Here is a 15,041-nt window from a genome sequence, read left to right as displayed (position 1 = left end):
AATACATATTTTCACTCCACCTACTCGGCTCTTATATATTAATTAAATAAATAATTAATCTTTGAGTCGAACAAATCAACTTATGAATTATTTTTTATAAGAGTAAATACCTTTTTTGGTCCCTAACAAAAAAACACGGTCTCACTTTAATCCCTTACAAAAATAAATTAGTCACTTAGTTTCTAACAAATTCAAAGTGAACCAATTTAGTTGAAATCGTAATCTCTCAAATTCAAAAAAGACCCATATTAGTCCCTCAAAAGGACTAAAATGGATTCACTTTGAATTTTTTAGGGACTAACTGACTAATTTATTTTTGTAAGGGACTAAAGTGGAGACCGAATTTTTTTGTCAGGACCAAAAATAGTGTTTACGCTTTTTATAATATAATGTAATTATTATGTTAAGCGTTTGTGATTGTTAAGATTTTTATTTCAGTCCTCCTTTAAAAAGATAAAGAATAAACTCTAAATTAATGATGAAAATATTAATATATAGAAATAAAAAATGAATTTAAACCAAATGTAAAAAGAATAAACTCTTAATTTATGATGAAAATATTAATATATAGAAATAAAAATGAATTTAAACCAAATGTAAAATGAATGGATTATATTTAATTAAATCAAATCAAACGTTGTTTAAAGGAGTGTAATACAGGAATAAATAAATGTTATGTAAAACAAAATAAAAAATACAACCGACGCGGAGAGGTAAGTGAGGAAAGGTGTAGAAACTAGAAAGAATACGGGCTTTTGCGGTTGGCAGGTCTGGGTCGTTCTAGAAACCTGTTTACGCGTTTGATTGAAAGTTTACATTCCTGTTCCCTGGAGAGAATATAGAGAACCAGAGTCATTGGAATTTGGATTTCTTCAATTCGTGAGATGGCGTTGAATCCTCAACTGTTCCCTAACGGGATGCCCGTTCCTTTCGTGAACGAGATGTTTGTGTTGGCAAGAGATGGCGTCGAATTCGAGGTCGATAAGATTCCTGGTGCTGGGTGCGTATTTCTATTTTTCTTAATTTCTTTCTCAAGGTTTTCTTTAGGATTCTATTGAAATTTGCAAAAAAAAAAAAAAAAAAAAAGAAGAAAATTTGGTTTTATTGATGCCTTTTAGCCTGCGTTGTGCATTTATGGATGATAAATGATACTATTTGACTTAATAATAGGCAACAATAGGAACAGTTGTTTAATTTTTTAAATAGGAAAGAATTGAAGTTGAAAGGCCTCAAATCTCAATCATTTGATATTTCATGTTTATTACAAGTCCCTGAGTTTTGGGAACATGATACTTCTCGTGAGCTGTGCCCATCATCAGACATCAATCCACTGAACAAAATTTGCCGAAACTTTTCTTTGCTGCACAATCAACTGAGTGAGAAATAGAAGTCGCCCTTCAGCCAAGTTCTATACTTACGGGAGCAGAGTAGTTATGTTAAAACTATTGGGAAAAATGAAATGTAAAGAAATTAAGGTTGATATAAAACACTAACTGGACATTTCTTTTTATAGTAATATTCTAGATCAAGTACTACTGTCGTACTACTATCACATGTCCAGCCTCATAAGTCGTAATATAATGCAACTCATGAAACATAAAGAACCGTAATATTCTAATGATTGAGGAATTGATTTGACTTTCAAGTTTTATGTTAAAGTTTCAATTGTACTCCCAAAAAAAGCGAGTTTAAAATAATTTCATGTGTTAATTTTTTTATCAAGAGGAATCTTACGATAGCACAAAATCTTAAGTTTTCCAACCTCATGTGTTAATTACTTTCTCCCGTTTTCTTTTCTTTCCCAACAGTAGGAGTAAGTGAAAACATAATATTGTTCTATTTCTTTTCCTTCCTTTTTTTTTTAATATCTAAACAGAACATAAATACTGTGATCCAGAGGTCTAACACGTCCAGATAAGATGCTATATGGTTTTAAGAAGAAATATCCATGATCCATCCTTTGTTTATGGGAACAATGGGTCTCTCCATGGGGCATGTTCTTGTGTTGATGAGGTGGTGCTTAAATATAGTAAAGGGTAAACTTCAAAACGATTGGATAGTTATGTGGCTAGTTATGACGTGTAGTACATTAGAAGATTGCGGGGATTTTATTATTAGTCAATAACTGATTCAATTGTGTTGTGGGTAAAAGCAAGTTCTAATGTCAGTGAGGTGATTGCTCGGCTATAGTCAAGGAAGGGTGTATTTTGGAAGCCCCCATTAAAAAAGAAGAATCTTTATGTGGGAAGTTGAAATGAGTTATGTTTTTGGAGATTCTTGTGCTGCAAGTTATTATTGTTGATAACTGATTCAATTCTGGGTAAGAATAGTTATAATCTCTCTCTCTCTCTCTCTCTACCAAACCCTGTTAAGCCATATTGGTTATGGAACTGGTATCAAAGTGCATCTGAGCTTGTAGCATTTTTGAGGTGGAAGCATTCAAGGAAATAAAGTAGTTAAAATTCTTGTGTCAGTGTACAGTTCCTCTTTGGTTTCAGTCAATTATGTAATATTTTGGATATAATCGTCATTTTGCTATTAATATTTGTTTTATATTGTCAGAAATCATGGGGGTCATCTCAAAACAAAGGGAATTATCTATTTGTCAAATATACGTATGGTCTTCGTTGCTAAAAGTCCAGTTGGAGGCTTGACAGCTTTTGATATGCCTTTGGTATGTTGTACCACTTTTATCATTGTTTCATATTTGCTTGCTGGTTAAGTTTTCTGTTTTAACTGTTTTAGCTAAGTTAGAAGTGTTTTCTTTATGTATGTAATGTTCTTTCTGTTGTGTGATAATAGAGTAAGCGTTACAAAATAGATGTGAGTTGTTCTGTTAGCTGAATGTTAGCTCAGTCTGTTAGATTCTGTTTAAAATTTGTTAAGACCTAGGTTGTCAGTAGCGGCCCATAGCACCGCTAAACCGCTACCGTAGCGGGTAGCGACGGTCGGCAACTACAAACCGCGACGCTACACGACATTGGCCGTAGCGGAAGGTAGCGGCGTAGCGTAGCGGTAATACCCTACCCGCTACAGCGCTACACCACTCCCATGTTGGATTTTGATGGAGAATCCGGAGATGATGATGATTTTCTTCATTAGTTCACTTTTGGTGCTTGACTATTTGACAATTTTATTGTTTATTTGTGTTTAGTTTTGGATCCTTCCTTTATGTTCCTTGTATTTGACATTGATTGTGGATTTGTGTTTGATTTTGTGTGACTTCTTATGTTTGAGCATTAATACTAAAAGCGGTATTGCCTCGTTTCTTGACTGTTAGTATAATATATGTGGAATTAATACTTCGCGGTAGCGACAATACCGCTACCCGCTACACCGCTATACCATTTTCGGGGTCGGCAACTACCGGCCGCTAGCTGTTACTGACAACTATGGTTAAGACTTTGTTTCACTTTGTAACTGACTTCAGAATAGGTAGTTCCAGAAGCTTCTCTGTTAAGCTTCAGCTTTTAATCTCCATATAATTTTATTTCCACTTTAATGACACACTCTCTCCTCTCTTTCTCTCTTCGATGTTATCAGAGCCTTCTCTAGGGCCCTGATCTATCATAGTTTTGTGCAAATATGGCTTCCGCTTCAGCTAATTCAAATGATTCAACTCACCCTCTTCCAAAGATCCCAAATCTCCATCTCTGTTCAATACTCACTTTTTTGTCAAGCTTACCCGCAACAATTTTCTTCTATGGAAGTAGATAATAGAACCTCCAATTATAGCTCATCAACTTGAACATTTCTTGGTGAACCCTAAAATACCACTGAAATTCATTTCAAAAGAAGATCGAAGTGCTAGAAAGCTTTCACAGAATGGGAGGGAGTTGATAAAACTCTACTTGGTTACAATTGACCATGTCAGAGGAAATGATCAATAAGATCCTTGGCACAAGGCAATCACATATTGCTTGGGATAGAATCCATCGTTACTTCGACTCGGCAACGAAAGCAAAGGAAAGTTTGGATGTAAGCTCACCAAGTTTGGAGCCCAACTATATGCCTTACCCTTACCAAACCTGAAATTGCTTTTGGTGTCAATAAAGTTCATCGATTTTTAGCTCAGCCGTTGGAAGAGCATTGGACGATTGTCAAAAGGATTTTAAGATACCCTAAGGGTACTTTATCATATGGTTTACTTATGAATACTGCCTCACCTGATCTACCATTCTCATTAGTGGCCTGTTGTGATGCTGACTGGGCCACTGATCTGGATGATCATCGTTCCATGTCTGGTTCCTGTTTATTTCTAGGCTCTAATCTCATTTCATGGTGGTCAAAGAAGCAACCATTAGTGGCTACATCCAGCACAGAGGCTGAGTACAGAAGGCTTGCCAATACTGCCTCTGAAATACTATGGGTGCAGACTTCACTTCATGCGCTCAAGATTCCTGTTCAGATACCAGTAATATATTGTGACAATCTTAGCACATTATGCTTATCTCATAATCCAGTGCTACACTCCAGGACAAAGCATATGGAACTGGACTTTTTTTTGTTCAAGGTAGGTTCTTGGCTTCTTGCCAAGTCTCTTGTAGTCAGATATATTCCCTCTCAGCTTCAGGTTGCCAAGTCTCTTGACCATTTGCAATTGATCGAGCCTCCTTGAGTTTAGGAGATAGGGTGTAATAAAGTAAGTGTTACAAAATAGATGTGAGTTGTTTTGTTAGCTGAGTCTGTTAGATTCTATTTAGAGTTTGTTAGACTTTGTTTTGTTTCACTTTGTAACTGACTTCAGAATAGGTAGTTCCAAAAGCTTCTCTGTTAAGCTTCTGTTTGTAATCTCTATATAATTTCAGTTCCACTTTGAAAATGTGCATCAATACGATCAGATTCTCTACATGTTCAGAAATGACAGACTCTCTCTCTTTTCTCTCTGATGTGAAGACAATTTAAGGGGACCTTCTATATTCTTTGTGTTGTCTTCTTATATCTTCTGTTATGACCAGTGTAAATGCTGTGAGGGTGGAGTTTCAGGCCTACTGAGTGTTCTTGGCAAATACCCATTATCATCCTCAGGCCGTATATCTTGTGCTAACACTCTAATTACTGAGAATGTAGGTTTTACTATGTTAGTCTGTCATATTGGTTGGGACATGATATATAATACGTTTGTATGCAAATAATTGTTATTCTTAACTCTTTTTCTTAACATCAAGTTAATGTCTATCAGGATAGGCCAATAAGGACGATGTGGACAAAATTGTAAGTATGTGAACATTGACAATTGGTTGATAGTTTCAAACTGCAGTTGTAGTCTAATTGAAAACTTCTAAATACCGTCGTTGAAAGGATCTGAATACCGGTGTTGGGTCAGCAGAAAATCGAGAGGAGTGGGTCATTCGAAGTGAGACTTGAGAGTGAGTTTTTGGCTTTCTGCAATGAAAGAGAAACTGAGAATGTGATGGAGAGAGAGAGAGCGAGAGAGATAGGGTTCGTCATTAAAAGAAAGGGGTCATAGTCCATTCTAATATGAGCATTAGGACACCAAAAATAGATTAAATATGCGATTTTAGAATTCCTTCATTATAGCGATGCGATTGTGTTGTGATTTCTCTTATTTGGCCCACAATAGCAGCCTCTACAACCGATACAGAATACTGTAGTGTGGCGTAGCGGAAATAGCGGTGGGGTAATCCATAAGTATGGATGTTATCAAAGAAAACTAGCACAAACTTCCTTAAAAAGGGTTTGAATTTCTCGTTCATAAGAGACTAGAAGGTAAAGGAGCCATTAGACAACCCAAATGACATTTCAAGGAACTCATAATGTCCTTCATAAATCCGAAAGCCTGTTTTAGGAATGTTAGCCTCCTTCATCTTGATATGGTGATTTCCAGATTTTAGATCCAACTTGGAGAGTACCATAGACCCTCCTAATTCATCAATCAACTCGTCTATTGCTAGAATGGGAAACTTATGCGGGACACTGACCTTATTAAGAGCCTTATAATCTACACAAAATTTCCACCCTCCATCTTTCTTCTTTATTAGGAGAACTTGGCTTGAATAAGGACTGATGATTGGCATAATGATACCTTGAAATGAACATATCTGCCACAATATTCTCTCTGTCATTCTTTTGATAGTGGAGATGCCTGTAAGGCCTGAGACTAGGAACTTGAGCTCAGGCCTGAGACTAGGAACTTGAGCTCCTTCCTGCAGGGATATTGCATGGTCATGTCTCCTTTAGGGGCAGCTCATGTCATTCGTGGAATGCTCCTGAAACTTCTACAATACCTCTAATTCAGCCCAAGTAGGCTGCACTTCCAGGTTTGTTTGGTTTAGTGTTTTGTTCTCAATATAGTAACCTTCCCCAGCATCTTACAAGGCCTTGAACATGGCCTTTAGCGATGCTGAAGTTTTAGATAGGGAAGAATCTCTCTAGAGGATTACTTCTTTTTCTTCTACCTCCATTTTCAGGGTTAGGTTCCCAAAGTTAGCATTGATTTTCCCAAATCCTTTTAGTCAATCTAGCCCCAGCTCTTGATATAGAAAGTTCTTGTACATTTGTAATATATAATTTTCACATAATACAATTCTACTTTTCAAGTTCTTTCTTTTCAAGTATATAGTAATACTGTCTAACAATTAGTTGGGTACCTTTCTAACAAATTGGGCATGATTATTAATAATATATGATCCAACTTTAGGAGGAGTGTTGAAAATTAAATTTATTATTCATGTGATCAATGTATGGAGGGGTATTCGTCTCCTCTTTACTATATTATATTAGATTGTATTACTGGTCTAATGCACTTAATATGAATATAGAGATCTGCGCTCACATTGGTTATAGTTTTCCATACAGCTCTTCAATTAGTTAAAAAAGGGATAATATTATTTGATAATTGTGTATTACATCTGTACAATTGCTCTCTATTTAAAAGACTAAATAACCTAATGGGCTAAGCCCAAAGAAGATTCTAGAATGGAAATAAATAAATACTATTATTTACAATACTCTCTCTCAAGCTCAGGAATAGATATTTATCATTCTCAGCTTGCTAGTAAGCTCTTGAAACCTTTCTGAGGGAAGTCCCTTTGTCAGAATATCAGCTAATTGATGTCCAGAAGGGATGTATGGAGTGGTGACCAACTCGCTATCAAGCTTCTCTTTGATGAAATGGCTATCAACCTTAATGTGCTTAGTCCGATCATGTTGAATTGGATTATGAGCTATACAAATGACGGACTTATTATCACAAAACAGCTTCATAGACCCTTCACATCTTATTTTAAGATCACCAAGTATAATTCTCAACCACAATAATTCACAAATACCTTGAGCCATAGCTCGAAATTCAACTTCTGCACTCGATCTGGAAATCACATCCTGCTTTTTACTCCTCCATGTCACTAGGTTACCACAAAGAAACATAGAATAACTAGTGGTAGATCGACGATCAGTCACGAATCCAACATAATCAGCATCAGTATAAACTTCTAAGGAGAATTGCCATCACACCAAAACAACAGTCCTTTACCAAGAGTGACTTTAAGATACTGAAGAATTCTTCTCTCCACTGCCTACATTTGTTTTTCTTTTGGATTATGCGTTAGCTGACTTACAACAGCATAAGCAAGGTCTGGTCTAGTATGAGCCAAATATATCAGACTTCCAACTAAGTGTCCTTTATCAACTGGAGGACTCTCCTCTTCATAACCCATCTTATGATTCTGTTCAATAGGAGTATTAGAGGGTTTACACCCAAGTTTTCCCGCTTCTTTAAGAAGATCAAGGACATATTTCCTCTAGCTGATAAAAATTCCTTCCTTTGAATGAGCTACCTCTATTTCCTTTCAATTTTCCAAGATCTTTAATTTCAAACTCAGAGGCTAGCCATGCTTGTAGAAAATGTTTCTCCGCAATATATATAAGGAGCACAATTAGCTTCCTATCTTCGGAGTGCTTGAAGAACAATGTTTGATCTCCTTGACTTTATTTATATTCTACGGCCATCACAACCTTAGTAAATCTCCCAAACAAGCACGAGGAGACTATTTCAATCCATATAAGGCCTTTTTTAACCTGCAAACTTTATTTCCTCCATCCGTAGAGTCAAAGCCAGGTGGGATTTTCATGTAGACTTCTTCTTCTAACTCACCATTAAAGAAAGCATTCTTCACATCAAATTGATTCATATCCCAATTGTAATGGGCAGCAAGGGACAACAAAGCTCTTACAGTATTCATCTTTGCAACTGGGGCAAAAGTTTTTTCATAATCAATGCCATATGTCTGAGTGTAACCCTTGGCAACTAACCCAGCTTTATATTTCTCAAGAGTACCATCAGAATTATATTTCAAGGCATAAACCCATTTTGCACCCTACTGTTTTCTTTCCATCAGGTATATCAACAACCTCCCATGTTTTACTGATTTTGGGATTGAGATAAAATTTAGTGCTGAAATAAAGCTTTGTGCTGCATAGAAAGGTTAGTAGAAGAGACAAAATGAGAGATAGGGTGTTGGGTACAAGATGGACAAGATTTTTGAATACAAGATTTTTTCCCCCTTTTCTTAGGGCAATAGATAAGTCATCAGAGGTATTGGGTAAGCTATCAGAAGCGACACGCAAATAATTAGAGGCAACAATATTAGGTTCAGAAACAGGAAAAGTAATAATATTAGGGTCAGAAACAATAGATTCAGGATTTACCAGTAGTTAGACGATTAAGGTTGCTAGTGAAGCAGTGTGAGCTGCTTTCTCTTGTGATATACCAACTCAGGTGTCACAATCCCCGTATTTCCGGTGTATTGGATGGATCAGGCACAAAAGAATCAGAAGCAAGAGGAAGAGGTGTAGGAAAAGGCATGGAAGGTCCAGACTCAAAGAAAGAAGGTGATGAATCTACTAAAGAACTGCTCTCACCCTAAAGATGAGGACTTGGTAAAAAGGACTCAGATTCATGAAATGTGACATCCATTGGGACAGAATTTCCGACTAGCAGGATGATAATATTTGTAGCCTTTCAGCAGGATGATTAAGCTGCTGTAAGAATGGCATCTCCCCGGTAGCACTTGGGCACATGATTCTAAAAAAGAGAGGCACGAGCAATTTCAAGAAGATGACGATTCTTCCTCTCAGCAACCTCATTTTGTTGAGGGGTGTTGATGGAACCCAGAAAAATACAATACTGAATTCATTAACAATGGAGACGTAGCCTCTTTTTACATACACTAATACAATATAAAATGTTGAAAATAAATCCCAAGAGACCTCAACTCCCAGAGATCCCCAATTTTCCCCACTAACCAATTCTGAATACATGCATACCCCACACTCCCACACTCCCCTCCTTATATCCTATTATTTGTGAATATTCTAGAATAACTCCCTAACTAACTTACTAATTATCTTAGGCCCATCCTTAATTATCTCAGGCCCAACAATACTCCCCCTCCAGAATTCACCTTGTCCTCAAGGTGAGGAAGAGAGTAGGTGATGTGAGAAAATATCCACCAGGATCTCACTGCTTGAAGCATATTGACCCAATTAGCAATTGTAACATTTTCTTTTCATGAATCATATTATCCAAAATCCATCCAGCTACAACAAACATATCATATTCGAGACTTGCATCCTCCTCTGTCTCTTGGGAGAATAAATGAACGCCACCTGGATAAAACATGTGCATTGTATTGAGCTGTACAAACTCTGACCCACATCCTCTGCTCTTATTTCTTGTATCGCTTAGTTTCCCTTCTGATCGGGTTGGATTTATTGAGCCCCGTTCCAGCTTTCCCCATCGGCTGAACAGTCGTTGCCGGAGACCATCTCTTCCTTTTCCAGCACTGGTTTGCGTGCTCCCAAGAGCTAGTCAAGAGGATGGGAGTTTGAACGAACCTGGGTTAACGAATTTGCAATGTCACGTATGAACCAGAAGTTGCGCGGCCTTCGTTTCGCCATCTCCTCAGAAGACAGTCACTGGAATCGCGTTGTCCTTCAGTGATCATTGTCGTCTCCGCCCATATCTCCTCCTCGGCCGTTTCCCGTCTCTCTCCTTCTCTTTACGTTTTGTCCTCCATTATGACTAGGGTTCACGTTTCGTGGGTTACTACCCATACTATTGGGCTCAGTTCTTTGAGACCAGCCCAAATTATTATTTCCATCTCCCTCGTCATGACTTAACCTGGTTAGTATTTGTGTTTGTCTCATGAGGTTGGGTCAGAACCCCATTAAACCTGATCACGTTGCTTTGGTTAGGCCCTCTGGTAATGGGCCCCTTATGCAACTCATGCCCCCCTCCATTCATATCCACCAGCCCAGAATGATTAGCAAGCGCTGGTCTCCTAATTATTTCTCTCACAATTCTTGGCCTAGTTTCGTTTTGGCCCATGTTAGAGCTTCCCCTTCCCAACGTTGTCTCCCTCTCTTCCACCATCAACGACATCCCTCTTCTCAGATCTGTCAGATCATGAAATTGAACCTCAACTTGAATTTCTTCCTTCAAGCCACTGCGAACAACAGCTAGCCTCATCTCATCCTCCATGTGTTTTTCTTCTGCTCCTTCTACATTGTCTGATTCTGTATCTTCTTCATTTTCTTCTGTATTCTTTTGCTTTGCTGCAACGTCTACGTCTTCTGCCTTTTCTTCTTCTACTTCAATTATATCTGCACCTTTGATTTCTTTTTCTTCACCTTCTTCACCCTCTATTCTTCCTTCGTCGTGCACTCCATTCAGATTTCGACTATCATAACGCTGATCTATTACATCATTGAGTCTCCAAATTGTCGCTTGCATTTGACAGATAGTGTCTTCCACCCCTCCCAATCTTTCTTCCCTCATGTGATCCATGATTTCTTCCACTTTCGTGATTCTTTTTTTTTTTTTTTTTTAGAGCTAGACCAGAAGCACTCCCTAGATCGGAAATGCTCTGATACCAAATTGATGGAACCCAGAAAAATACAATACTGAATTCATTAAGAATGGAGGCATAGCCTCATTTTAAACACAATAATACAATATAAAATGCAGAAAATAAATCCTAAGAGACCTCAACTCCCAGAGATCCCTAATTTTCCCCACTAACCAATTCTGAATCCATGCATACCCTACACTCCCCTCCTTATATCGTATTATTTGAGAATATTCTAAAATAACTCCCTAACTAACTAATTATCTTAGGCCCATCCTTAATTATCTCAGACCCAACAGGTGTCCACATAAGTGAGTTCATGAATCATGCCCTGATCTTGGATGATTTGGGAAAGACACTGATTGACATATTCGGTACCATTGTCAGATCTTAGTCTTTTAATTCTTTTACCAAATTGGGTTTCAATCATTTTATAAAATTAAAAGAATAATTGTGGTACCTCAGATTTTTCATGCATTAAATAAATCAAGTTATACGAGTGCAATCTGAAAGAAACAAACAATTTATTCCTAGAAGCATGAGAAACTTTAGAAGGACCCCAAACATCAGAATGAACAAGATTAAAAGGCTCAACACTTTTAATGGTACTAAAGGGAAAGAGACACGATGGTGTTTAGCAAACTCACAAACTTCACAAATGGGCCAACACAAGATCAAGGGCCAAGAAGTTTAAAGAAGCTCTTAGTGGGTTGATCCAGCGAATGTGGGTTAATCATGAAGACATCAAGTCCAAATTTATTCATAATCAGAATTTAGTCAATGTCATCAATGCAAGGGAGGTTGAGTGGAATGAGTAGCAATTTTCAATGTCAATTAATGCTTAGTGGGATTGAAAGCATTTTCCATGTTATTAATGCCTAGTGGAGTTGATTCACATTTCCAACGTCATTAATGTTTAGTGGGTTGATTAGAGTCTTTTCCTTTTCCAAGTTGTCAACTTTAAATTAGTGTCTTTTCATTTGCTAATCTTTTCCTATTCTTGGAGGGATTGTTCCAAGTATAAATAAGGGGGGATATAACTCTTGTATTCAGATTTGGAAGTTATAATATAATTGAGAGGTTTCTTTTCTGTGGTTCTTATCTAGAACTTTGAACTTATCAAGAAGTTTGTTCTTGTGGCGTTCAAACCAGACTTATCACTCACCCTATTCTTTCTTGAATGTAGCGTCTTTATCCTTCTTATACCTTTGGTTCTTATCTTCCATAAATAACGGGTCCAGGTCCTTTATTTCTTGTTTTAAATTCCTGATTGTAGAAACGATCCTAACTAAATTGGTCTTAGGTCTCACTATGTTTGGTGAGGTTCATATCACTTAAGCAAATGAAATGGAGGATGCCCCAAGCATTTATGATGGAGCCAAATCAAAGAGTTAGCAGTAGACTGAGACTGATTCAATAAGGTGTGATTCTTAGCATACTCTGCAGAAGATTCTGGCACCAGATAGTACAGCCCACCTGGCTCCTTAGCACCCGCAATCGTCTTTCTCATGGCGAGATCCTGAAAAACACAGTGAGTAGGGAAGAAAGTTACAGTACAATTCAAATCTTTGGTAATTTTATGGATAGGAAGAAGATTAGTGGAGAGTTTGGGAACATAAAGAGCATTTTGGATATGTAAGGAAGGCTGTAAATATATGTTACCAGAACCCGCAACTGATGTGTGTGAGCCGTCAGCTACGGCTATTGTATGGGTGCCAATAGTAGGGTTATAAGAAAGAAAGGAGTCAGTACAACAAGCCATATGATCAGTAGCACCAGAATCGATAATCCAAGAATGTATAAGATCAGTACAAAAAGTAAGAAAAGAATGAGTAATGGAGCTCATACCAGTTATAGCCAAAGCACTAGTACTAGATGGCTTACTCAGAGAATCAAGCATAGTCCGAATCCGCTCCAACTCATCTCGGCGAATAGAAAAAATTCTGAAGATGCACCATTGGAACTTGATGAAACAAATCAGTCTCAAATTGATGAAAAATTACCCCAAAGGTATCTAGAGAGTCCAAATAGAGGCAGAATTATCATATTTGCCAAAAAGGAACCAAAAAAGGGGCCAAAAAGACTGCAACTTGAGGTGAAAATCACACAAACGCAAACCTAAATGATGTCTGACCGAAGAGAAAAACACAGATCTGGAACTGGGAAGAAGGGACTATCAAAACTGTGGTGGTCTGAGGCAAAATGGCGGCTGCACGCGCCGGGGAAGTGGTGGCGCGAGTCCCAAGCACAGAGAACTGATGCAGCATGCGAGATCGCGTGAGGCTTTGCACAGCGGGGTCATCCGGAGATGGCAGTCCTGTCTGTTGCTGGTAGGAGTTCTAAAGCTCACCGTAACAGTGTTTTTCGGTGATGAACAGTAGCGGGAATGCTGTTTGGATCATGGGAACAGTGTTTTGTGGCTGTTTGGGTCGTTTTATGACGGAGAAGTGTCCATAGATTGATAGATCTGGGAAAAAGGAGTCAAATGGTGGTCCTCTCGGTCCAAAAGGTCTCCGGAGAAAAATTTCCGGTGGCGGCGAGAGGCAAAAATAGGGTTCCGCTCTGAAGGCGGCAGTTGCGGAAGCAAGGCCCTCAGAATCGAGAGTTCTGATACCAAGTTAAAAATAAGGATAATATTATTTGATAATTGTGTATTACATCTGTACAATTGCTCTCTATTTAAAGAGACTAAATAACCTAATGGGCTAAGCCCAAGGAAGATTCTAGAATGAAAATAAATAAATAAGAAATAAGCAAATACAATTATTTACAACAGTTTTTAAAGGGGTAAGATGAGAAAGAGCCATACTTGAAGGATTGTTTTTTCCCCTTGTATTTTTATTTCTAGATCGAGAAGCATATTCAGTTGACACTAAACATGCTCTATATATATATATATAATATAGCATTTGTACTAGTGTGCTGATCTTTTGCTTTCTTCGTTATGCAGCTTTACATCCATGCTGAAAAATTTAACCAGCCAATATTTCACTGCAACAATATTTCTGGACTTGTTGAACCCGTAAGTAAATATTGGGTTCTTTACTACCCCGACTCTGTTCCTCTATATTGTGTGATTATTGTTGTTGTAGCAAAATTGTTGGTTCTAAAACTTGAACATTTTTAAATCGTAATAGGTAGTCCCAGATGACCAACACAGAGCTCTGTACTCCACATACTCATTTAAGATCTTATTCAAAGAGGGGGGCTGTGGAACATTCATTCCTCTTTTCTTCAATTTGATTGCTTCAGTGAGACAGTATAATCAACGCGCTAATATGCAGACAGTATCTCACGTGGATCCTTTGCAGGCAGCTCAGACTCCTGTTGATGAGATGATGAGACATGCGTAAGTGAATGTTATACTTCAAATTTATAAGTCAAATCTGCAGTGTAGACTTTAGGATTTATAATTTTAAACATTTTGCAGGTACGTTGATCCTAATGATCCGACAAGAATATTTTTGCAGCAACCCAATGCTGATTCTCAGCTTAGGCGTCGAACATATCAGCCACAGGCAGATGGAGGCCATGTCTGAGTCTGAAATCACAATTTCCCTCTCACCTTCATTGGATGATGTTTGTATGGGAACTGTGGACTAATATCAAAATAAATAAAATCACTTCATGTCTGTGTGACTAATTCTCATATATGATCAGCAACTAATATTTTATTATGAAATTGTATTCTATTTTTTTTTTTTTGGATAACAAATTGTATTCTATTTGATCGTATATTAGAGTTTCTAAAGATTTCAGATTTTTTTTTTCAGGATGTTTTGTAATGTAACATGGTCTTTCGTGTTTAGCATTGGGAAGAGTAATCAGTTATCGGGTATATATAAACGATGCATTATTGAGAAGCAAACTAGTAGAGTATTATGTTTTTTTATGAATTACTATGTTATTCTTAGTAATTTTTTAAAAAATATTGTTAAAATTTTATATTTGATTAGGATTTTACATATTTAATTAAAATTTATGTAGGATTATTATATTTCGTGATATGAACCTCAATAACAATAGTGAGATTCAAGATCAATGTATTTAGGATTGTTTCAATAATTAGGAATTGAACAAGAAAATAAAGATCCTTGACCCATTATTTATCGAAGATAAGAACCATAGGTATAAGAAATACTGTAGATGTTACACTCAAGAAAAGAAGGA

General features: G+C 37.3%; 1 protein-coding gene across 1 annotated transcript; it reads left to right on the top strand.

Annotated features, from left to right (window-relative positions):
- The first annotated feature begins 713 nt into the window (after positions 1-713).
- Positions 714-14,682, top strand: LOC133298765 (UPF0664 stress-induced protein C29B12.11c). The gene is made up of 5 exons (XM_061498102.1): positions 714-1,000; positions 2,563-2,674; positions 13,822-13,893; positions 14,009-14,220; positions 14,302-14,682. Exons 1-5 carry the CDS (start codon positions 885-887, stop codon positions 14,408-14,410), a joined length of 621 nt encoding a protein of 206 aa, XP_061354086.1. The 5' UTR covers positions 714-884; the 3' UTR covers positions 14,411-14,682.
- Positions 14,683-15,041: the final 359 nt, after the last annotated feature.

This window comes from Gastrolobium bilobum, unplaced genomic scaffold (assembly GCF_033153095.1).
Source record: "Gastrolobium bilobum isolate Gb01-03AN ecotype WA unplaced genomic scaffold, APGP_CSIRO_Gbil_v1 utg26981, whole genome shotgun sequence".
Taxonomy (NCBI): Eukaryota; Viridiplantae; Streptophyta; class Magnoliopsida; order Fabales; family Fabaceae; genus Gastrolobium; species Gastrolobium bilobum.
Note: the sequence above shows the minus strand (reverse complement) of the source record. Positions and strands in the feature narration are given on the sequence as shown.

Excerpts from the sequence above, each read along its gene's own strand:
- LOC133298765 (XM_061498102.1), top strand. The coding sequence starts at position 885 with ATGGCGTTGAATCCTCAACTGTTCCCTAACGGGATGCCCGTTCCTTTC. Across the intron at positions 1,001-2,562 it reads GATAAGATTCCTGGTGCTGG|AAATCATGGGGGTCATCTCA; the intron begins GTGCGTATTTCT and ends TTATATTGTCAG. Across the intron at positions 14,221-14,301 it reads GATGAGATGATGAGACATGC|GTACGTTGATCCTAATGATC; the intron begins GTAAGTGAATGT and ends AACATTTTGCAG.